Raw genomic sequence first — 22,933 nt, 5'->3', positions numbered from 1 at the left:
ATCTTAGACTTTGCAAAGCCTCTGGGAACTCAAAGAACAGCCAGCCCCTGAAATGAGGGGGATTGATCAGCATGTGCTTCAGGACACATGAACTTGAGACCCGAACAGGGAGACAAAGACAAGGAATACCATAGAAAACAGACAAAACCTTCTGAGGTGCACCTAAAACCTATTTTTTTATGAAAGCAAAAGAGGTCTCAGGCCTGTTTCTCATGCCAGACAACTTCCCCCTTGGACAGCTTACTTTCGCTTTTTGTTATGAGCTAATGTTACAGTTTAAATAAAGACTGTGCACTCATCAGTTTAGCCTGGAACTACACTCAGAGAGCATCTGTGAGCAGCAAATCCAAATCTTACAGCATCAAAAGAGGCCAGCATCTGTGCCGATCTGAAGGTAGGTGGGATGGAAAAATTTCTGCTCTGTGATATCATCTCAGTTTGCGTAAGAGAATGTGATTTCCAACCACATTCAGAAGTAGTGACAAGTGTGGAAAAGGTATACCCCAACAAGACCTGACAAGAGGTCACCTCCAACGGCAGCAACACCTGAAAGGAGTGGGCTGGATTTTGCCTTCCCCGTTGTCAAGCTGTTTCCCTTTAACCCACCAAAAGGCTCCTTAACAGGTCGATGTGTCAGAAAGTGAAACGGCCCCACACATCCTCAGGATTTCTGAAGTCAAGTGGTTTCAGCGTGAGCGAGCCGCAGTCTACACCAGCGTTGTCTTCAAGCACATTTCTCAGTGCAGTCTCAGCGGTGTTTGGACCAACTTCCTGCCCGTGCGAGCTCTGTCGAAGCAGCCCTTCACCACAACACAAAAGGATGCGGTCCGCAGTTCGAAACATCTCAAATGTAGGAAACAGAGCAGCGCAGGCTTTTTCTGAGCTATCCGACATGCTTTGCCTGCAGGGCTTCATGTTTTCAGCAGAACATTGAAGAGACGTTCCTTTTCTTTAGGAATTGTGGGACAATTTACCTTTTTTGTGCCAATAAGGGATCTGACTTTTTACTTTAAACATCTTCCTGACCAATTATAGAACATAAAACGAGGTAATATCTAGCTGTGGTAACATTTGACATTAAATTTGGGGCTTTTAAACCGCTGCACAGGAAACACAGGTGTGACATCATTACTTTTAGCCTCTGCTCCAGAATAACACTCAGTCTGGAGATGCATTTGTAACTTTTAACATGACTGGGTTTCCTCTTTGCTGCTTCTTTTCAAATAATCAAGCATCCCAGCTGCACACTCACACCCTGCCTCACCTTAAAGGTCAAAAGGTTCAATATGCAAAGTCAGACATTTCCTCACAGCCGTCTCGAGGCCCACCCAAAGCCCCCGTTTTTGCCAACTGTGTTGGAACACTTTAGGAAAAGGCGCTGTCCTGACCCCTTTGCCATGAAAAAACGTTCCCCGCTGCTCACACACAGCTGTGCAGCGAGCACCTGTTTAAAGCCTGCAGCACAACCCTCAACATTTCAACGACAGGAAACTCTTTGGGTTGCTCTTCCACAGCCTGCGCATGTGTGTGTGATGCCGCTTCAGCAATTGCTGCAGTCTTACTTTTAATAAGGCGAGCGGATGATGACATCTTCACACCCAAGTTTGAAAAGCACCGTTTTTGCTAAATAGGTCTCAAGAAGAAACTTTGTCAAAACTCTATATCTGGATGGCGGCACTTAAAATCTAAGATAGCGGGACGTGCGAGGTGAAAATTTGACATCTTTAGAGGTGAGTTTCCATTTTTCTGTCTTTTTGATTTGAAAGTTAAAGTTTAACGGCGTGGTTTTGGGCTCTTGTGATGCGTCTGGAACTTTTTCTGCTTGAAAACTTGAAGATATGTTCGTGCGAATCAAATTGCTATTTGTCCCCGTTGAATATATTTTTCAAAAGTAGATTCTAGCTACTAATACATAAAAACACAGTTTTAAAGTGAAAAATAAAGACTTTTTGTGTTTTGGTACTTTATATGAAATACATAATAACAATTTTGCCAAACAAAAGCCTAAAGGGAGAGGATGCTGATGCAAACAGATGAAACTTAACCGTCAAAATGCTCTGAAAAGGAACCTTATCTGTAGGAAGAGGTCATTTTGGTTATGCTTTCAAGCCTCAACTAATTGTCTTTGCCCATTCTTAATTGACACGCTCACAGTGCCATATGAATGATAACAGCTCAGAGTGTGTGTTAGAAAGAGGCCTTCAGTTGCTAACAATCAAGGGGTAAAAAAATCCACAGCCCCTCAATAGAAAATGCTGGCTTGTGTAACTCCCCTAGTAAGCGTAGGAGACGATCATTCAAGGACCTCTTCATGCCCTGGTGATCCTCTTGTGATTCACTGTTATGGTCTCTCAGTTGTGGTGGGTTAGCGGCAGGTCAGCCCTTCAGCTTTTCTCACAGCTTTGCGGCTGTGGGGCAAACATCAGCCGGCTGACCCGCTTCCATGAGTGGCCCATTGAGAGTTGAAGGAGCTTGAGAAAACGGATTCATGCAGCCCTCGTGCAGACCACTCCACAGAGCACGTGCAGACGATGGATTAAACAAGATCAACATTGCTGTGGGCTTTACTCAAACCAACCGTTAAAGTCTGAATGGGGATCAGAGCGTACCAAACCTTTGTGTGACTAAACTTTGTGAAGACGCTCAGTCAGCTCTGATTGTGTAAATTGTTTGAGTAAATTCAAATGTCAAGACGTCTGTGTGGAGCTGCTTAAACTCCTCTCTATACCCGACTCAGATCTAAACATTTAACAGTATTCTTCACCACTGGTTCTTCAGATTCAGCCACAACACTGTTGTGGTTTTGAGGGATGATTTTGAAATTCATAACCCAATATTGATAACACTGACCAATGACCTGAACCTGGACTGATTTGCTGGTCAAAATGGTTCCATTTTTTAGTGTGCGGTCTTTCAACAAAACCGTGAATCGTTCATTTCCGGACTCGTGATGTAAGTGAAAAACAGCTTACTTACAATAGTTTGAACTTTGCAGGAAAGATGGGATGTGCTTGCAGTACAGATTCGGAAGAATGGTTGGAGAACCTGGATGACATTTGCGAACACTGCAACTGTCCAATACCTCCCCAGTCAAGCAACACAGTGAGTGAACGTCTGTGAACATGTTGTATAATTTTCCACGGAGAGTAAATTTTTCTACTGGGGTGCAGAGGCAGAGTGGTCGACCTCTAAATGGACGATCACAGGTTGGGTTCCCGCCCATGTGTCGAAGTGTACTTGGGCAAGACACGAAACCCCTTCATTGTTCCTGGTGGCTATAGGTTGGCGCCAGAATTTGGTAGCATTGTGTGAGTGTGTTTGTGCATGAGTGAATGGGAACTGTAAAGCCTTTTGGGACTTCGGGGAAGGTAGTAAAGTGCTATATAAGTATTTGGGGCACAAATGTCACACAGATGAGAAGGTGAGAACAAAACTTGGTTCCCACGGGTCATCTAGTGTTGCGCAATATCTGTAAACACCATAAAGTACAATCATAAAACAAAGTTTTACAAGTTATGTAACAGGTAAAGGGAAGTTGTCTATTGTGTGTTTGATTATGTGGAAGCCCAACAATTCCGTTTGTACCATTTTTTTTCCTCTCTGTGACCTGATGTTGCTCAGATTGGAAATGAAGGAGAAATCCACCTGTCAGATTTTGACATGGAAAACCTAAATGTTCCTACAGATGACCTTCGAAGTCTCAGCCAGATGTTGCATTGATGTGTGTGTTTCAGAGAATTCAATGCTTGCAGGCTTAACATATCTGATTCTGTCAGTACACAGACCAGCTGATTCAACACCCATCATCGCATTCGCCGCCCTTGTCGCCGTTACCAGGTAGAATTCTTCTGCTCTTTTCCGTTGAAACAAATCCATACCCGTAATTTCCTATATTAAAATCAAAAAGCACTTTTAATTAAAAACTGTTCAAGTTAGAGTGACCAAACTACCTTTTCCCCCCAGTAAAATAGATTAACCACAAAAGTTTTTAGAAGTAACTCTTTTGGTAGACTGTAAACACAGTTATGGGATTGAACACATTCTTAGATGTTTTTACGTAAACCTGGAAGTCTCACTTTTCAGTAAATCCTGTCATTTGTTATTATTTACGTTGATGACTTCATCACAACCGAGCCTCACTTAAATAGTATAAATATAAATATTAATAAAAAATAATTTTCTGGTGTGGAAGTGATTTTCCTGTCAGATTAGGCTTTAAGAGTCAAATGTCATTTTGCTCTTTGTCATCCTCCGCTTTAGGATGGGAAAATCACTATTTCCGATAAGTGATTACTGTGTTGAGGGCGTAAATTTATCTTCTGCTGCGTCTTACATTTAAAGTTGATTTGAAGAAGGAAAAAAAACGCCTCCTGTTTTTGGGGCAGATTCTAAGATCTTTTTTATAATATGATTAAGAAAATGGAACAACTAAATCCACCAAAAACATTATTTTCTTTAGTAACGTTTTGTGGAGTTTTTGTGCTGCAAACAAAAGCTAATGACCTTTTTCTTGCAGACAACATTGCTCTGGCCGTGTACAGCTACGAACCCAAACATGATGGTGACCTGGGCTTTGAGAAAGGAGACAAACTCAAAATCCTTAACAAGTGAGATCATTTGGAACACTTGAAAAAAGGGGAAAATTAAGAAATATTCAACCAATTATCTCTGTTGTTTTTTAGAACTTGATTCCAGAGGAAAAAGAATGAACTAAGATGATTTCTAAAATGTTAAAAACTACGCAATACTTGGATTGTTTTATTCCAAAAAGTCACACACTAATAGTTGCCTTTGGTACATTTTCCAACCAAGGATGTTAAGATGTTTTGGTTTGTGCCATAAGTTTTGGATGTGAAAGAGTTGAAGGAAAACAGAAGCTGAGCCACCACATTACTTTTATTATGACTTATCAGAGAAACCTAAAGATCTCTGACTTTTGGGGAATACCTATAAAAACTGATAATGATATTAAGGTTGCAGTTTCTCATAGGCATTTCCCAAAAGTCACAGATCTTTAGGGGAATACCTCTGAAAACTGCTGATGATATTAAAGCTGCAAATCTTCCATAAACTGGAGTTTGAGAAAAGCATTTTGAGAAACTGAAAATATTCAGACGTGCCACATCGCTGCGTTCAAGAATTTTATTTCTACATACTTCAGGAATAACAATAGATGTAAAAATTAAAGAAACAAAAGGGAATATTTACCTCTTTCATACTAGACTGATCTAAAGTTCCAACCTTGCAGTTGAGAGAAACTAAAAAAACTTTGCAAAAAACATCACTGAACCTCCTGCAAAGGAAACTCCTACCATTTCCTCTTCAGCAATTTCTTTGTAATTTCGGGTCATGTATGTTCAAAAAAGCAGAGGTTTAAACTATGAAATTCATCAAGTTTTGGTTAGAATTAGTTTTTCTGTTTTCGTTTTGTGCAGGATTTTCTTTTTTATTCAAAAATGTCAGTTTCCTGTTTTACTGAGGAGCAAATATTAGGAGTGCAAGCGTGTTTTTAGAAACATTTTGGCTGAGAAATATTTTTAAAATGTGGTATCTGATTTCAAAATGCTGCAACACGATGAGGTGGAGAATTTAGGGATCTTGACAAATCGCCTGTTATGGTGATGTGTTCATACATAATACATACATAAACTGTCCATGGCTCCCAACATGATGGTTTTCTTCATGAAATCCTCAAAGCTCTGATATGCTAACTGAACACTGCTTTCTCCTCTGACCTCCAGGGATGACCCAGAGTGGTACCTGGCGGAGTCCCTCACAACAGGCCAGCAGGGCTACATCCCATTTAACTTCATTGCAATGACCACAATGGAGACTGAACCGTACGTCACACAGGAAACTCGGCTTCAGCTCATTTCACACAATGTATACTGTCATCTAAAAGAAGGGATGTGGTTAGCTCAAAGTTTGAAGAAAAATGTGCGTTTGTGCTGCAGGTGGTTCTTTAGGGACATTTCTAGAAACGATGCCATGAGGCTTCTCCTTGCTCCTGGAAACACACAGGGCTCCTTCCTGATTCGAGAGAGTGAGACGACCAAAGGTGATATCGTGTTTTTCTCAATTATTTATCCTACAGAAAATGTTTTGTATGCAAACCTTCAGTGTTGCACTCAATTATTGGAGACTCAAAAAGTTCACCAAGAACACCTTCTCATTTCAGGAGAATGATTTTGGGTTTCTACAGTGACTTTACTGACAAAAAATATATATATAACCTAAAGTAAAAAAAAAAACAATTAGAAGAAAATGAAATCTTTAAGTTTCCGAGGAGAAACTAAAAAAAAAAAGATAATTAAAAATAGTAATAAATAATAAACAGGTGAAAACTGTCTCTTGAGTGGTGTATATGCCTGCTCAGCTGTGCACAAATCACGCACTGTGCTGTACTTCACTTCGGTACAAAAAGCCACAATTTGAAGCAAACTCTGATTCTGTCAAAATAAAAGACAAAAAAGTCTTTTTTTTTTCATTTTAGCTCAGTGTTTAGGATCAAATACAAAGAAATATAAAGTCTACAAAAAACGCTTTTTGAAGGAGGCAAATTTGCATTTTATATTTAATTAAGACACAAAAACACCAATAAAACAGTCACACAAAACAGCACGAATAATTAAGTAAAGGTCAACTGTGCTTTACTGCGATTTGATTTTTTTTAACTGAACCGAAAAAAAGGAAACCTTTGTAATATGCAAAAGTCTGTTCATTTGTAAAGATTTCCTGCGTTCTTCATCTAACCTCTGTGCTCCTTACCAGGGTCATACTCATTATCAATTCGAGATCTGGACCACAACGCGGGTGAAGGGGTCAAGCACTACAGGATCCGTAACCTGGACAGCGGTGGCTTCTACATCACAGCCAAAATCTCCTTCAACTCGCTGAAGGAGCTTGTGCAGCATTACACACGTGAGTGCAGCCTCTTCAAGAGGGAGTTCTGGAAATGTATTTAGGTGGGAACTGTTTAAATCACGACTTTCTGTTTGTGATGCAGGGGAGGCAGATGGGCTGTGCTCGACTCTGGGGAAACCATGTCAGTCAAGGGCGCCGCAGAAGCCGTGGTGGCACGACGAGTGGGAGATTCCCAGAGAGTCGCTCAAGCTGCTGCGCCGGCTTGGAGCTGGGCAGTTTGGAGAAGTTTGGATGGGTGAGCCTTTTCCCAATAAACAAGCTTCATTTTTTAGCTCATTTTTCTGTATGAGGTTGGAATGATTCATGTTCTAATCCACAGTCAAAAAGATGGTTTCATAAAACAAGATGTAACAATTGTACAACAATTTCACACAGCCTGGCTAAAAAACATCCAATTTTTTACTGAAGTTTTTGAACATTTTGCAGCTACAGTTACTCCAAATTAGCTGACTTTAAGCAATTATGGCTTCATTTATACCAGGGGTTTGCAACCCGAGGCTCCAGAGTCACATGTGGCTCCTTCAACCCTCCATCTTGAATAAATAATTATTTTTTGGGGGGTGATATATGTTAAGATTCTTAAACTAAGGACATCTTATATCAGTCAAATTAACTGTTTTTAAAAGCAATGTTAATATTTAGTGACCCCTTGATCCCGAAAGGGACAAAGCTGGTTTAGAGGGTTAATAAAATTAGAGGCCTTGTGTGCTTTACTAGTCTTCCAAAATGCAGACGTCAGATAACTAAGCAAAGTGATGGTTAAAGGTTTTATCGATGGTCAGAGCTTTTTGTTATTAGGATTAGCTTAAAGCACACATTCTTATCCTCTGTGGTACATTAGTGTCGTCTTGCTGATTAGAGGCAAAGTTCTTAAAAGTGTATAATTGCAAGTAAATCTGTTGCAGGAGGATCTTATATGAGACAAGGTGGGTTTTATTTTACAGAATTTGTATCAAAAGTAAAATAAGTTAAAGTTGTTAACTTTGGAAAAGGTTAACACTGTTATAATTTAGGTATTACCAATTTATAAAAGCGTCAATGTATAAATGAACAGCTTAATAGTTACACACACTTAAATAAAGTGTATTTTTCTGAACAGTAAGGTGGGACTCTTGGTTTGATCTGTAAGAAACTGGACCAAATGGCTCTTTCAGCATTAAAAGTTGCAGACCCCTGATCCATTCAAACAAAAGAGTTGGCTCTTAGTCCCATCAAAGAATCAGAAATCAGACAAAAAAGAGAAATTCAACAGAAATTTAAAAAGTTGTCCTTCACTGTTAGCATTTTTGACTCTGCAGGCCTCCGTTAAGATAATGAAATCTGGCCAACTTAAAGACTAAAAAAATAGCAAAATCACAGTACTACTAACTGACCAATGATATACCCAGTAGTACTGCTTCTGAGAACAGTCCTCCACATAAAAGAAATCCTCAAATTGTTGCAGAATTTCATTTTTGGTGCAAACTAAACACATCCGCCATAACACTTCACACCTCGCATCAAGTGTGGAGGGCAAAGTATGGTTGTTTTGTAGCATTTCAGAAGCAGTCAGGATATCATCTTTGTTTTTTATTATGTGAAATATTAAAAGCACTAAAGGAGGCGTTGTAATGCATGCAGTGTTGACCAGTGTTTTGCATGAAATAGTCCAAATATGAGGAAAATATCAGCATACAAAGAATCCTTTGTCACTGTAAGATTCTTGGTGCAGATAAGAAGATGGATTTGCATTGAAGATAAAACGTCTTCCTTCATTGACACGCTTCACACGGCCCATGAAGAGTGTCAATGAAGCTGGTGCTTCATACAAAGGAAAATTAGAAGTACCTTCAGATGATTTGATGCAAGAGGTTCAGATATTTGTGCAGCACATACTTTAGTCAGTCACAAAACAAAAGCGTTGTGTTATTGTTTCTGATGAGATGATATGTTCAATTTTTCCCATAAGCAACACCTGGGCAGATCATTTCTAACGACACTCATGTTGAGCGCACAAATCTGTGCTCAATAATCATAAAAAATGTAGTCAAAATAAAAAGTATCAATCTAAAATTGATGCTTGATAATATTATTATTGCTTCTGTTTTTATCATCATCCCAAAACTCCATATTTACATCAGTTTACAGTTTACAGTTTTACAGTCATTCAGTTTGATTTGGCTGAAAATCTTCAGTTGTGCCCCCAGATGTTGAGCAATTAAAAGCTATCAAAGAATATTTCATTTGCTCAACATCTGCAAACAAAATCTGCTCCTAATTATAATAGCTTTTATGAAAAGTTAGAACACATATTTTTTTAAATTAATTTAATATGTCTACTAAGAAATTGTAGTCCATAATGGTTAAAAAAAAGCAGATTCTTGATTTTGAACTAAAGTTTAATTCACAAATGGATGTGGGGACTACATGTTGACTATTCTTGTTTTCCTTTTTATAAACTTCAAACCTTTATTTTAATATTCTGTTTTATATTCTGCTGAATTTGCTTCATTCAATTTTTACCTCGTAAACTTACTTGTCCACTGAGAGATGTGAATTTAATACGTTCAAAGTTCATTTAAATTATTGTTTTCTTTTGTTTTTTGCCATTTTTGAGGGCGGAAACTTTGAAGCAGTACAGCAGACACTGTTCACACTGTCTTTCACTATGCAACATAGCTTAAAAAGTCACTGCATTGTTTTTCAATTTTTGGAAAATGAGTTCAAATTGTTATTACACATTTATATATAATAATTTAGTTAAATTAAGACGCTATTACTTTGAAGTCCCCTAATTTTGCTGCTTCCAACACTTGCAGTAAACAGTTTTATGAAGAGTATTGCCCTAAAAACATGTTTGAAACAATTTATTCAAGTTCAATGTATAAATTTGAGGGACTTCTTGTCTTTAGATTGAACAGCCAAGCGGGTTTCCTTCAATCAAAAGTCCCTGCTTGTAAAAAATGTGTGACACCTTTAGATTACCTGATTAAATTGAAAAGGTTTGGCTAGAGTCAAGTGTCAAAATCGTGTAACATGAGGTAGAATTAGCTTATGTTTTACACAAATATTAGATATAAAGGTATAAAAACGAAAACTCATGAAAATTAGAAATGTGAAAGTATAACATGAGAACTGCTTCCAGGGCAAATAGTGTCAACAGTCTGGAACTGAATATAAACTGTCCACGATACATTGAATAACCTTTATAGACATTCTTAGCTTGCATTCAAATATAATAAAAAGGTGAGAGACAGGGTGTTAAAATGAACAAACACTGTGGTCACTAATGTGTCTATCTAGGATTCAAACCCTTTGGCCCTTAAATATTGATTTGTTTTTTCAACCAAAGCTTTAATTAGACACCAATTTAACTATATGTAGATAAAGATTTAAACTGATTTTTCTTTTTAATAACTGGATTTTCTCTTTCAGGTCTCTATAATAATGACAGTAAAGTTGCAATTAAAAACCTGAAGATGGGCACGATGTCAGTGGAAGCTTTCCTCGCTGAGGCCAACATGATGAAGAACTTGCAGCATCCGCGGCTTGTCCGACTCTTTGCCGTGGTTACTGAGGAGCCCATCTATATTGTTACGGAATACATGGAAAATGGTAGGTGGGAGAGATAAAACGTTCATACAAACATGTAAGAGACTTGACAGGGCAATGGAAATGTCTTATTTAGTCTTAAGTTACCACATGGGGGGGGGGGGGGGTAGGGAACTTGGAATTCACCTACTATAAAGCATTTGCTGGAAACTTTTGGAAAATGCTTTTTTGTTTTGAGAATTTTTTTTTTAGATAAATGCACAGACTATCTTTTACTTTGAAAGGAAATCTTGAGCTTTGGAATTGTTGCAGATAAATGGAATGTTGTCCTTGCTAAAAGTTCTACATCAGGGTAAAAAATAATGAATAAATTCTCTTTATTTCTCATTTATTCATTTGACTTTAAGGTAGGTGTTAGAAAAAAATAGATTTTTAGATTTGAGTGTCACATGTGGAGTGGTAGAATTTACCAACAGAACGCAGATCATTCATGGCAGCTCAAAAAAAGTTTGATGTGGAAGGGATCAGGGAGGATCTTGGGTGGGTTATTCAGTCAGAGTGAAAGGAAAACTATAAGTGCTCAAAGAACTCATAAACCTGTTGGTTTGGTTTTCATTCTCCAAAGTGCGTATGCAAAATACTCAAGGAAATGGGCCAACAGGGACTGACAACAAAATGACATTCTTTCATGACACTAATGACATTCTGACGCAATAGTTGATCTCAAAGAGTCTGTGGAGTCTCATAATAAGTAGCATCATTTTTGTTTCTGACGAACATTTGTCTCTGCACCCTAAACGATTTCACAACTGTCATGGGTGTAAACAGCTCCCTTCTGTTCTGAGTTAGATTGTGGATTTTTGTGGTTTACCCGTCATCCTGACCCACTGTGTGAAAAGGATTTTAACTTCTCTGCTACATGTGGTGCTGAGCCATTTGTTGTCAGATCATCCATGCACACTCTTGTGGGTTGGAGTCAGACTCAAACTTCTCTCCTGCTATGATCCTGACTAAAGATCTAATTACAGGTTTCATCACTTCTGTAAAAGCCAGAGGAGAAACTGTGCAACCTGCTGTAATCTGGGTTTCCATCTTCTGTAAATTCACACAAAAGAAATTTCAACATCTATGAAGCAGTCTTTCACCAACACAATCACTATTGTAGTGTTTTACTCTCTAATGTAATATGAAGAAACTCTAAAATTATTAACGTGTTTTCTTAACAAGCTCTAACTGTCTTTGTCTTAGATGGACACTGCCTTTCTTTTTGGAAGTAGAAATTACTCACATTCATCACACTTCAATGCTAAATAGGTAAAAATTTGTTTAAAATAATTAATGTTAGTGGGTTTATTCTTGGAGCATTTAAAGGAGAATGAGTAGAATCTGAAGAAAAACAATGAACTGTAAGTTATTTGGGACACTATAGGTTTGGAATAAATAAATGTGTCTGTTTCTAATAATATCAGACCACAACAGTCAGCAGGATCATGGGACCTAAAAGACTCACAGCTCTGCTTGAGTTGGACTTTTCAGTCCCCCGAAGTGGTTCTTCTCAGGATAGATGAGGTCATCAGATCTGTTGAGAAGAAGATTGTAACTGGGAGAGCGTGATGCATTTAAAGTGATCATGCCTGGAATCTCAGAGGTTATTCATTTGATCGTTTAATAAAGAAGCACACACGCATTCAGTTTCTAAGTTAGTTCAAAAAGATCTGCGTGAAGGTTACTAAAGGGCATAAGTGGAATATTAAAACAAACTCAGTTACTTATGAAACTTTTAAGAATTTTCGGAGAAAACATAAATGAGAAACCAAATTAAAAGATCTAAAATGAAAGAAAAAATGATTACAGAACTGTCGGAGTTTGCTCCTCCTTTGAAGTATCTTTGTCTTTCAGCCAATCTGTGGTGAGCTCACTTACTCAGGGCAGATTGGGAGATATAAAAAAAAAATCCGTAACACCTTTTCATCATTCTGTATTTCATTGGTGTATCACAGTAATATGAGAAATCCAGTGCAATTTTTAAATTGATGACATTTAGATTGAACAAAGTTTACACATCAACGTTTAATCCTTAATGAATGAACAAGTAAATAAGATATTAAACCTCTGTGAATGCAATAGCCGTCCTTATTTTCAAACAAGGAGATTGAGTTAAATCTTCAGTCAGACCAGTAAAACACTTAACATGAGAGTCTATATTAATCATGACATTTGGATTTAAAATAGACGTTCTCATAAAGGAATGTATTTTAAAAGCATTCAGAAAAAAAAGTTAAACTTGAAACAAAAAAGGTCCATTCGTCTGCAAGCTTCTCCTGAGGAGAAGAGCTTCTTCTGCCCTGCAGCGGTTCAACTAGTCCATGATCTCCATACGTTCTTTGCATTCAGAAATGCCAGCAGGAAGGTGGTCCTAATATTATTTAAGGAATAATTCATTGAACTTGTTTGAAGCTGTCTACCCTCCATGAATAATTTATTGCTGTCATTCTGTGTTGTGCTTATCAACGAGAAGGAGAAGAGCTTGGTTTGAGTCTAGTCTTTTAGTTTAGTTTAGTCTCTTACCATACCGTGTCGAAATGCAGGCCCAGAAATATTCAGATAAAATCTAATAAGGGGTTTCATGGTTGAGGTGAGGGTCGCCTCAGCCATTCGGCGACCCTCACCTCAACTAGTTCTTTTCTACTAGTTGGTAGAAAAGAACATTAAAGAAGGCATCCAGGCTTGCACACTTCACTGTCATGGTAGTTCAAAATATTCCAAAGGTTCCTTCAGCAAACAATGCATTATCAAGCCAATCCTGTTTGCCAAATCAAGGCAAACAACCTGCAGATCTCACTTTTCCATCTTTGCTGACTGGATTTTATGCCAGATCATGCTTGTGTGTTCAAGACACCCAGAGAAGCCAAGAATTCCAGATTTCTAAATGACATCATTTGTTTCCTCGATAGTCAGATAAAAGCCAGGTTGCAGAGATAAAATTTAAGAGGAAGATGGGTCTAAACTGCCCTAAGCTGGCAGAATCTTCCTCTCTTTGAGAAAAATTAGTCCTCATGCCCTTCTTCAGGAGTTAAGTTCAGTCTAAGTCTTTCATAACCTCCATAAAAACCTCATCACATTTGGTGCTTTCTGATAAACCTTGTAAGAAACACGATTTGACTAGTTATTGTTTACTAAATAAAAAAGAAATGGTCCAAGAATTATTGATCTTTGTGGGACTCCGGATTTGACTGAAATAATTTGATTTGACACATTTTAGGAAATATAGACCTGGTGTTTGTGGAATCAAACATGCCCTGTTCATGAAGGCTCGGTCATATAAAACATGCCTGAACCTGTCAGGAACCATTACTTGTTTTATTCAGAAACCTGCCTTGTGACTGCCTTGACAGTCTGTAGAGAATGTGTCAGAGTGGAGACAAAGGCGCCGTGTTAGTGTGGTGTCAGAGACGTTCAGGATTAAACATGCTGATCTGTTATCAGGCTTGTGGTGGGAGCACATGCAAGGATGCAACTGTAGCCTGCTCCATTGTCCTTTTAATGAATTGCTGTGTTTTCACATGAGCGCTCCCCTCCAGTGGTTCCTGTTGAATTTGCTGAATGCCGTTTGATTGTAGCTTCACATCTGTCATTATGTTTCTCTTAATGCGTGATGTCAAATACTGGAACTTTCAAGGTGTAATCATCACTTGTGGATGAATATGAATGCAGCTGAGGAGTACTACAGCGACTTCAGAGCCAAAGTATGTGGTACAGTTGAAGTGCCCCGGCCACTGATGGGATATTTTTAGTTTCTTTTTATTGCCCCTCCTTCTGTGTGTGTGTAATTGCTACTGTTTGCTTTTCTTTTTTTTTTTAAAGCTCACAGGACCTTTTGCTTATTTCCCGGCCCCTTCCTGACAAATCTGAATGACCCTTGTGGTCACACTAGAGAAGAAATAAATAAACAGCTTCTTCTTCAGCGTTCTCTCCATCTCTGGATTCTTGCTCCTTTTTTTTTTTGCTGGGCCTTTTACAAAACAACTGAACCTAGCAGTAACAATGGGGTCGTGGTTGCACCTGCAAACAGTTTGCATGCACAAAAAGTTTTATTACCCCCCCACCACCACCTCGTTTTACTTTAACCACAAGAGTCTTTGTTACTCCTTTCACTGTGAGCGACAATGCAGAAATCCACTGAGAGATGCTGTCACAAAAACAACGAGAGCCTTGCAGCTGAAGTGAAAGGAGCGCCTTTGTGTTATCATCTGTGAGTTGTAAACCTCCAAGCTTTTGTCTGGCCTCTGGGTTTGGACAGGACACAATTGCGGCTTCTGTTATCGAGAGAGAGGCTGGTTTTGGAGCTCCCAATCTATTTTTCCATTATCGAAGACAACATAGCAGGAAAATAACAGGCGTGTCATACCAGTTTCCCTTTGTGGAGCTGACAAAAAGCAGTACTCTGGTTCTCAGACTTCAAAAACAGTTTTCTGACTGAGGCAGAGGATTGAAGGCCTCTTCTTTCCTGGCAGAGTCATAGCTCTTATAAAATGTTTCCTTTGGTTGTGCCGGGTTGAACGGGGTGCCGAGGTGTTGCCGTGTTCATCAAACCCCACAAAGAGTTAGCTGTCAGAGAGAGCGTGTATCAGTTTGACTTATGGCTTGTGTACTTCCTTCTAAGTGTTCTGCTCACTATTCTAGTCTTTCTTGGACTATTTATGGTTAGGAGGAATTCTGTTGTTTAATTTGTAGACATTCTACAAAAGAAAAGAACAGATTTTTATTTTTATTTTCAAAAGAAACTTTAAATTTTGACTTTTTTTCAACAAGATAAGGGTCAAAATCAATGACCTATACAGCAACTTAAACTTTTTTCATTATAATAATAGGTTTTTTATGATTTGGACATAATTTAACTATCGAAACTTTTGATCGTGTTTTTCATTAATAATTTTTCCTCAAATTAACCCACGAGCATTTTTTTTTATTCTCATAAAAGTATAAAGAATGCTGTGATAATAGCAGAAGCTTAAATGTGCAACAGTAACATTGTTCAGCAATATATGCGAAAGAAAAAGAAAAAAAAACACTTTTTATTGCAGAACTTCCAGCCGGCATCTCGATTTGTTCTCTGAATCCAAATACGAGTTAAGAAATGCAGATTTAAAGTAAGATTAACATCGCTATCTGCTTTCACAGAAACGCCTAAGTCTTCAGTCAGTCTTTGGACGAAAGTAATCATAACAGTGTTCATTTGTTTAAGGATAAAGAGAGGTTTATCAGGAAAAGATCTCCCTACAGGAACATGGTAGCGCTTGTCTCCAGCATGTTGCAAGATGACATTGAATCATCATTTAACAGTAAAATTTTTCCAAAAATGTTGGAGGAGTAAAAAAAAAAATGCTTAAAACAAGAGTAAAAACATACCAGGAAGCATTAAAACCTATAAAATTCTTCAGGAAATATCTTTTATTGACATAAATTCTATGTCGATATAAACAGAAGTTTTCTTTTTTCGTTAAATATTTGAATTGCCCCTCAGGTGTCAATGACGACAATTGCATGAATGGCTTGAATCAAGCGTGAATCAGAGTTTGTCTGAACAATCCTAACCTGCATGTACTTTTCACAGGCAGCCTGGTGGATTTTCTAAAAACACAGGAGGGAGGCAATTTACCCATCAACACTCTGATAGACATGGCGTCTCAGGCAAGGAAATCTCTTTTTCACTAGCTGTCATTTTATTGCAGCACCCTTTTACCACATTCTGCCCTTTCTTTTTACTCTTTACTCTTACGTCTTCTCTCTGCGTGATGTGTGTCGACAGGATACAGGCACGTGTTGTAATGAGGCCTGCATTCATCTGTATTCTCGCAACTGTAGGCATGGGTGTGTAAATGTGTGTGTGGGAGGGCATGAGCTTTTATGATTAATGTCGGTCTAGACTGTGTGGCTTGAATGAAACTGTACTTGCTACTAATCAGGATTAAGGGTGGACAAGCTTAAAAAAGTTTTAGTTTTCTATTAATCTTTTTGAAAGCGAGCCAGTGCAGCTGAAACACGCAATTTAGGCAACAATGACTGAACCTGGAACTGAAGACAATGCAAATCAATCAATCTGAATCTGCTTTTGTCAGTCAGTAGTCCCTCCTGAAAAAGTAATGACTGATTAATATGTTTGCTTAATCTGTCATTTAAAAAAAAGGGGGGACTAAGGAATAAAAGAAGTTTAAAGGAAGCCTCAGTACAATTTGTGTCTGAGGCCATCTTTGCCACCTTTAAGGCTCTCTAATGCTAAACGTAGCCACCAGCCAAAAGTCCTATTTCAAAACAAATGTTTTTCTGTGTGTTAAATCTCATGAATTTAACACTCTGCAATGCAACTTGTAGAGCAGACTAGGTAGCAGACACTGTTGTTTGCATGAGAATAACTCCCAACCACAAGACAGATTGAGGTTTGGAGTCTTTTCAAGATTTGTCAATCCATTTTTAAGAATATTAACTTGATCCATTAAGAAAGGCCATGGTGTAAATTCTCTAGAATGAAAGCTATGTTTATTTTGGATAAAAGATGTGAGTAAAAAGTCCTTCATGATCTTTACCTGTACAGCGGTATGAGAAGTTTGGTACACACATGTTATAAGGATTTCTTTTGAAAATATTCTGCTTTGATTACAAATATAATAGTTATATAATATTCTAATTATGGTAAATGGTGTATATTTATATAGCGCTTTTCTAACATTCTTAAAGGTCCTTTTCACCCATGCGCTCACACACATTCACACATTGGCATCAACCTATAACCACCAGGGGCAATGTGGGTTCAGTGTCTTGCCAAAGGACACTTTGACATAGACAAGCACCGCACCTGCAATCTTACAAGAAGAGGTTGACCGCTCTTCCTCTGTACCACAGTTGCTCCTTTCTTTGTGTCAAGAAAAAAAAATCAGGATTTCGCTGAAATACACACAAAATTCGGTTTCTGGCAAATATTTCTCAGAGTAGCACTTCAGTGATACATTCTTGTATATCACAGTAAAAGTTGGATCAAGAGGCCCAAGTCCTTTAGTCGCTCAAGTGTTGTGCAAATTAAAAAGGAGGTTTTTTTTACTCATTCAGCTCACTGAAAAACTGTCTTCTTTATTTGGAGGGATTTTACATTCTGTCGGAAGTCCCTGTTCAGAAATGAGTCATTAAGTATCTCAGAAAAACTCTGTTGTGTCTGGCTCATTAAACAGTCACATCCTCCAACTGTTTGGTTTTATAGATAAAAGGATTTCCACAAGAATGACATGATCATTTTTAAAAGGTTTTCACAAGAAACATAAGAATAAAGTAATTACTCTGTAATTTATTATTTCTAAAATTATTAAATGCCCAATTCCAGTTAGGATAAACAATCTGCAATGAATTAAAAAACTTTACAACTTGCTTTAATTGACAAAAAAACAGAAAATAGCCTCCAGCCTAAAAATAAAAAAAGATCTGCATATAAAGTCCTTCAGCACTTATGGAAAAAATGTAAATTTCTGGATTCAAATAAACACATATAAGTGGAAAATGTAGAAAAAGTGAATCAGAATAAAAACCATAGACTGTTTCCTAAAAATTATGGAGTGATTTGTGTGCAATTTTTCCAAACACAACACTTGTTGTTTTGAGTGTAAAACTTTAAAAATTTTCTGTGGTCAAAAAATTATTTTGCAATTGAAACAGAAAAATGCATTTGAAACTCAAAAATACCTGCAGTCGAATCAATTTTACTCTTGAAACTTAAATATAGGTGCAATCAAAACAATTTTTACTGATAGAAATAGTCTCTCTTGTGTGCTCACAACATCAAGGTATCATGTTACAAATGTGCCACAGAAGCCAGCCAATCGCAGACATGGGCAGAAAGGTTGATGTCTGTGATTGCCTGGCTTTTGTGGCACATTAGTAACAGTCCCTGCTATGTTTAGAGCACCAAAGAAAATTGTTTTAATTGCGTACATTTTTCTGTTTCAAGAGTGAAAATTGTTTTGACTGAAAGTATTTTTGGGTTCAAGTGCATTTTGTGCATTTTAATGTGTTAAAACTTAACACATTAAAGAAAAGTAATGAGCTGAATGAAAGAGAAGTAAAACAATTTCAAAAATGTATTTATTAAACATTGAAAAATACGCTGGTCTGGAAAAAAAGGTTCCCCAACAAAGTGTCAATGCCTGAAATTTGTTTTAAGATGAAAGTTTCCAATAAAAAAAATAAAACACCACTTTTAAGTCACCAACTTATTGCAAACATTTGTAGGGTGCAGATGAGTCAAGAATTAGTGGAGATGGAAGCCCTTAAGACTAAAGTTCTTGAAATTACCATTTACTATTTTTTTTCTTAAATATATTTTTAACATCAATTTAACCCTTTCATGCCTGAAATTGTCTCCAGTTATTTAAAAAAATGTATTAAGTGGAGTCCTGGATTGGTACGTTGTGAATTGCCCTCCTATGGCGTGAAGGACTTAAGGAACCCTAGGGCTAGAATTTATTTAACACTTTACGATAATTTCCTACCAAAACGCCAGAAACCAAAATTTAATTTTGTTTGAAAGTACTGTCATTACGTCCGTAATATAATCATTAAATATTCTCATTTTGCTACAAAGAAGCTGTTTTTATTTTGCAAGTAGTTTAATTAAACAGTGATGTGCATGATGTTTATTTTGGAAATCCAAATGAATTGCTTATGTTTTTTGCATGCAGCAGATGAAAACTTCAAAGCATTGTGGTAATTTCATGGTTTGTGTCAGCATGAGTCACCTTCAGGTCTCTGATCAGGCAGGACTGCAGTTCTGTAGAGCATGAGGTTCATAATGTGTTGTTGCATGAACCCAGCTGGAACACTTACATGAAGAACAAGAGTATAAATGGCACAGAGGAAGTATTTAACTTCTTAGTTTTAAGCTGCTTGGTCCAACGTGTTTTACATGTCCCTCACAGCTAATGGTTTATTATTTGAACTCACCCACAGCCTGGTAGTTCATGAAAATGTGCTGTCCCCTGCAGGTGGCTGATGGCATGGCTTTCATTGAGCAGAGAAATTACATCCATCGTGATCTGAGAGCTGCAAACATCTTAGTCTCTCATGAGCTCATCTGCAAGGTTGCTGACTTTGGACTGGCAAGACTCATCGAGGACAATGAATACACAGCCAGAGAGGGTAATTCAATTTATTCCCTTGCATTTCCAACAATTGTATTGCTAATTTGTTTTTGTTTTTAAATTGCTGTTACATTTCTTTGTATTTTTGTTGTCCTCTTTTTGGTGATGTATTCTTGTTTTTTTTCCATAGGTGCAAAGTTTCCCATTAAATGGACAGCGCCTGAAGCTATCAACTTTGGGACATTCACCATAAAATCTGATGTGTGGTCATTTGGGATCCTGCTTACGGAAATAGTGACATATGGACGAATTCCTTACCCTGGTAAAATAATCCTTTCACTGATTCTGATCCATCAATAAGAATTAGAATATTTCGTGAAAATAAAACCTGTATGGTTGTTTTGCAGGTATGTCCAACCCAGAGGTCATTCAAAACCTTGAGCGAGGCTACAGAATGCCAAAACCAGAAGGGTGCCCTGATGGGCTTTACGCCATCATGTGCCATTGCTGGAAGGAGACTCCAGACGACAGACCCACCTTTGAATACCTGAAGGATGTCTTGGAGGACTTTTTCGCTTCCACAGAGAGGCAGTACCATTAGCTACACCGGATCCAAGAGACACACATATCATTGGATAACAGGCCTGTGAATGAATGCTGGACTTCAAACTTTTCTTTGGAAAGTGTTTGCCTTTTCCATTGACAGGGTAAAAATGGAGATGTTCAAACTTGGACTTTTTTATACTTCAAACTATTACAGAAGAAAACTTAGCTCTCCCAAGAGAAAAACATACTTAAAAAACGAGGGTGGTAGCAGGAAAAAAAACATCAATTGTCTTTTTAATGTGTAAATATTGTTAAGTGCTTCAGTTGAGTTTCCCTCTATTACCTGTTAAAGTGGGAAACTTTAAGGAAATATTTTTTGTGGCTGAAACTAAGCCAGAATTAAAATGTTTGTTGATTCATTGTTGTGATATATTAAATACAAAGTAATTTAGTATTCTATGTTCTTTTTGCCCTCACTAAAGCTTTTTCACCTGGATTTAATAAATTTGCACAAAAAAGAGGAAACAATCATTATCTTGATTGTAAGGACATTACAATCTTTTCCATTGGGATTGATGGATTCAGAGAATGGAGACGAAATTGTTGATGGAGTATTGCAGTTTTTAAAAACTTTCTCAGCCAAGACAGACATCTTTGTCATGTGACAGAGAAACATGCAGATCCTTATGATGTATGGCCTTTCACTAATCCCTTAATAGTTTTATTCATATTTCCTGATTTTGATTATATGAATTCTGCAGATATAGTGAGGAAAAAATTGTTCATAAAAAGACTTAAAGGGATATATTCCAATGACGTTGACTTGGTTGACTCTTTTATTATGACTTCTTACTATAAGTGCATTTCACACTAAGCGAAACAAAAAAGAAGTAATATACCATTTCACTCCAACAGCTGTATTTAAAAAAAGTCAATGTAAATAATACTGCAAGTATCTCAATAGGAGACAAGTAGTAACTTGTGTGTAGGATAAATACATCAAAGAACAACCATCTACCTTTCTGGTAGGACTGGCCGAAACTACTATGAACAACAATTAAGAACAATGTAGTCAGTATGCATTTGGGCTTTATAAAAAACAACAGTTTCTCTATTCGAGGTTAAACATTTAAGGTAACCATTTATCGCAGTTAAAGCCGTCTTTTGCAATATGCGTATTGCACAGGCGGATGTTGCAATGCTGATAAATTTTTCGATTTATTGTGATGGGCCTAATGCCATTTACCATTGACCAAATTGGCAGATGTGGAAAGGGGCACAATGTTTATTGTGGGATACAAATTCACAAAGGCGAAAATCATAATCTTGATGTCATTTGACATTATGTCAAAGTGAGATACACAACTATTGCTGGTCCACAGATCTGTAGTTGTAGAGAAGCGCACCATTTTGCTTTTGAGCATGAAATCATGCATTTTGGAATCCATTTTAACCTTTTAGTACTCTTAAATCAGCCTGATGTTTTCTGATGAATAAACATGTTCGTGCACTAAACTTTCCTGGATGGGGAGGGTGTAGGGTTTTCTGCTACTGTGAGTGGGGCTGTAGGATGGTAAACACAACTACAAAGACCACACAAAGATGGCTTAGAAGACCGCCGTCACTGTTATGCTTGATTTTCATGATATCCTCATTCTTTTTATCCCATGTCAAACATTTTTGTGATATCAAATGCATTTGATACATCAACCAGCCTCAGCTCAGATCTTATTTAGCTCCAGCTTAAATGTGGTTGAACTTTGTCGCAGGTCCGGTTTGGGTTGAGGCCTACACCTACTTGCATCTATTGCGTTTGTTTTTGCCAGGGGCAAATCCGTAAATCCCTGTTTGAGACGGACATGAAAATGAAAGTAATCAGAGACAGGTATGTTCACCAAGAAACTACCCTGGGATCTGTCACACAAGAAATTTATTCCCCATGGACATCAATGCCATGTGTCCTAGCTTACAACAAAACATGAAACACACTTTATTTCTTATTAAAAATTACCTTTCACATCTCTGGTAAGGTTTAATATGAAAGAGTATTGTATTCAATTTAATAAAAATCTTTTTTACGTTTATAAAAAACAAGAACAAAAAAACGAGTGATCTTCTTTCAAATAATTTCCGTTATTTTTGTTCTAATATTTTTAAGAACTACAAAAGCAGAGAACTCCAAATAGGCTGGGGCACTAACCTCATCTGCTCATGAAAACTATAGGATGACCTGTAATAAAAGTTGAAAAGCCACAATGTGTCTGTGTCAAAGACACGATCCGCTTTGTTCATGTGCTCGTCACGATATCGCCAGTCTGTTTTGCTGTGGTGTGTTTAAACATCTGTCTGGCTAATTTTTCTATCATATTTACCCTTTTTTGTCCAGGGTTTTGAGATGTCATAGCCTCAAGGAAAACAACCAAATAGCAGTTAAACTGACCTTGAATGGGTCCTGTGCAATTAACGGGTCACGCAACCACTGCAATCAAACCTTACACTTGGATAGTGTGTTGCAAAAAAAGTTTTCAATCCATCTAAACAACATGCAAACAACTCCACAAGAAATTTGCAGTTTGTGTCTAAAGCAACATTAAACTTCCCTCAATAGTGCGCATTCAAGCACTTGCAATGAAAAGTCTATGTAAAAGCGCATAAATGCGGGTTTCAGGGCTCTGCAATCAAAACTCTTACGTTTACGCATAGCTACGCACATTTTTAGGAGCGATCTCAGGCTCTACATACAAAACGTGCGTCAATTTATGTGTCCATTAACCAGGTTGAACTTTGACCAATCAGGGGCACGGTTTTTT

The 22,933-nt window shown here is 37.6% G+C and overlaps 1 protein-coding gene across 2 annotated transcripts; it reads left to right on the top strand.

The window, feature by feature from the left end:
* The first annotated feature begins 298 nt into the window (after positions 1–298).
* Positions 299–20,939, top strand: lck (LCK proto-oncogene, Src family tyrosine kinase). 2 transcript variants are annotated; one of them, XM_020713471.1, is made up of 13 exons: positions 299–394; positions 2,996–3,102; positions 3,777–3,837; positions 4,517–4,607; positions 5,742–5,840; positions 5,955–6,058; positions 6,772–6,921; positions 7,007–7,159; positions 10,339–10,518; positions 16,070–16,146; positions 19,482–19,635; positions 19,768–19,899; positions 19,985–20,939. In XM_020713471.1, exons 2-13 carry the CDS (start codon positions 3,001–3,003, stop codon positions 20,176–20,178), a joined length of 1,497 nt encoding a protein of 498 aa, XP_020569130.1. In that variant the 5' UTR covers positions 299–394; positions 2,996–3,000; the 3' UTR covers positions 20,179–20,939. The 2 variants fall into 2 exon arrangements, with proteins under 2 accessions (XP_020569130.1, XP_004082690.1); XM_004082642.4 differs by lacking the exon at positions 299–394 and adding an exon at positions 1,472–1,730.
* Positions 20,940–22,933: the final 1,994 nt, after the last annotated feature.

Source organism: Oryzias latipes, chromosome 22, assembly GCF_002234675.1.
Source record: "Oryzias latipes chromosome 22, ASM223467v1".
NCBI lineage: Eukaryota > Metazoa > Chordata > Actinopteri > Beloniformes > Adrianichthyidae > Oryzias > Oryzias latipes.
This window is presented reverse-complemented; position numbering and strand designations above follow the sequence as displayed.

Bases quoted from the DNA above. Each gene is read 5' to 3' on its own strand.
- lck (XM_020713471.1), top strand. From the start codon at position 3,001: ATGGGATGTGCTTGCAGTACAGATTCGGAAGAATGGTTGGAGAACCTG. The intron at 6,922-7,006 runs GTGAGTGCAGCC...TTTGTGATGCAG, and splicing joins GCTTGTGCAGCATTACACAC to GGGAGGCAGATGGGCTGTGC. The intron at 10,519-16,069 runs GTAGGTGGGAGA...TACTTTTCACAG, and splicing joins TACGGAATACATGGAAAATG to GCAGCCTGGTGGATTTTCTA.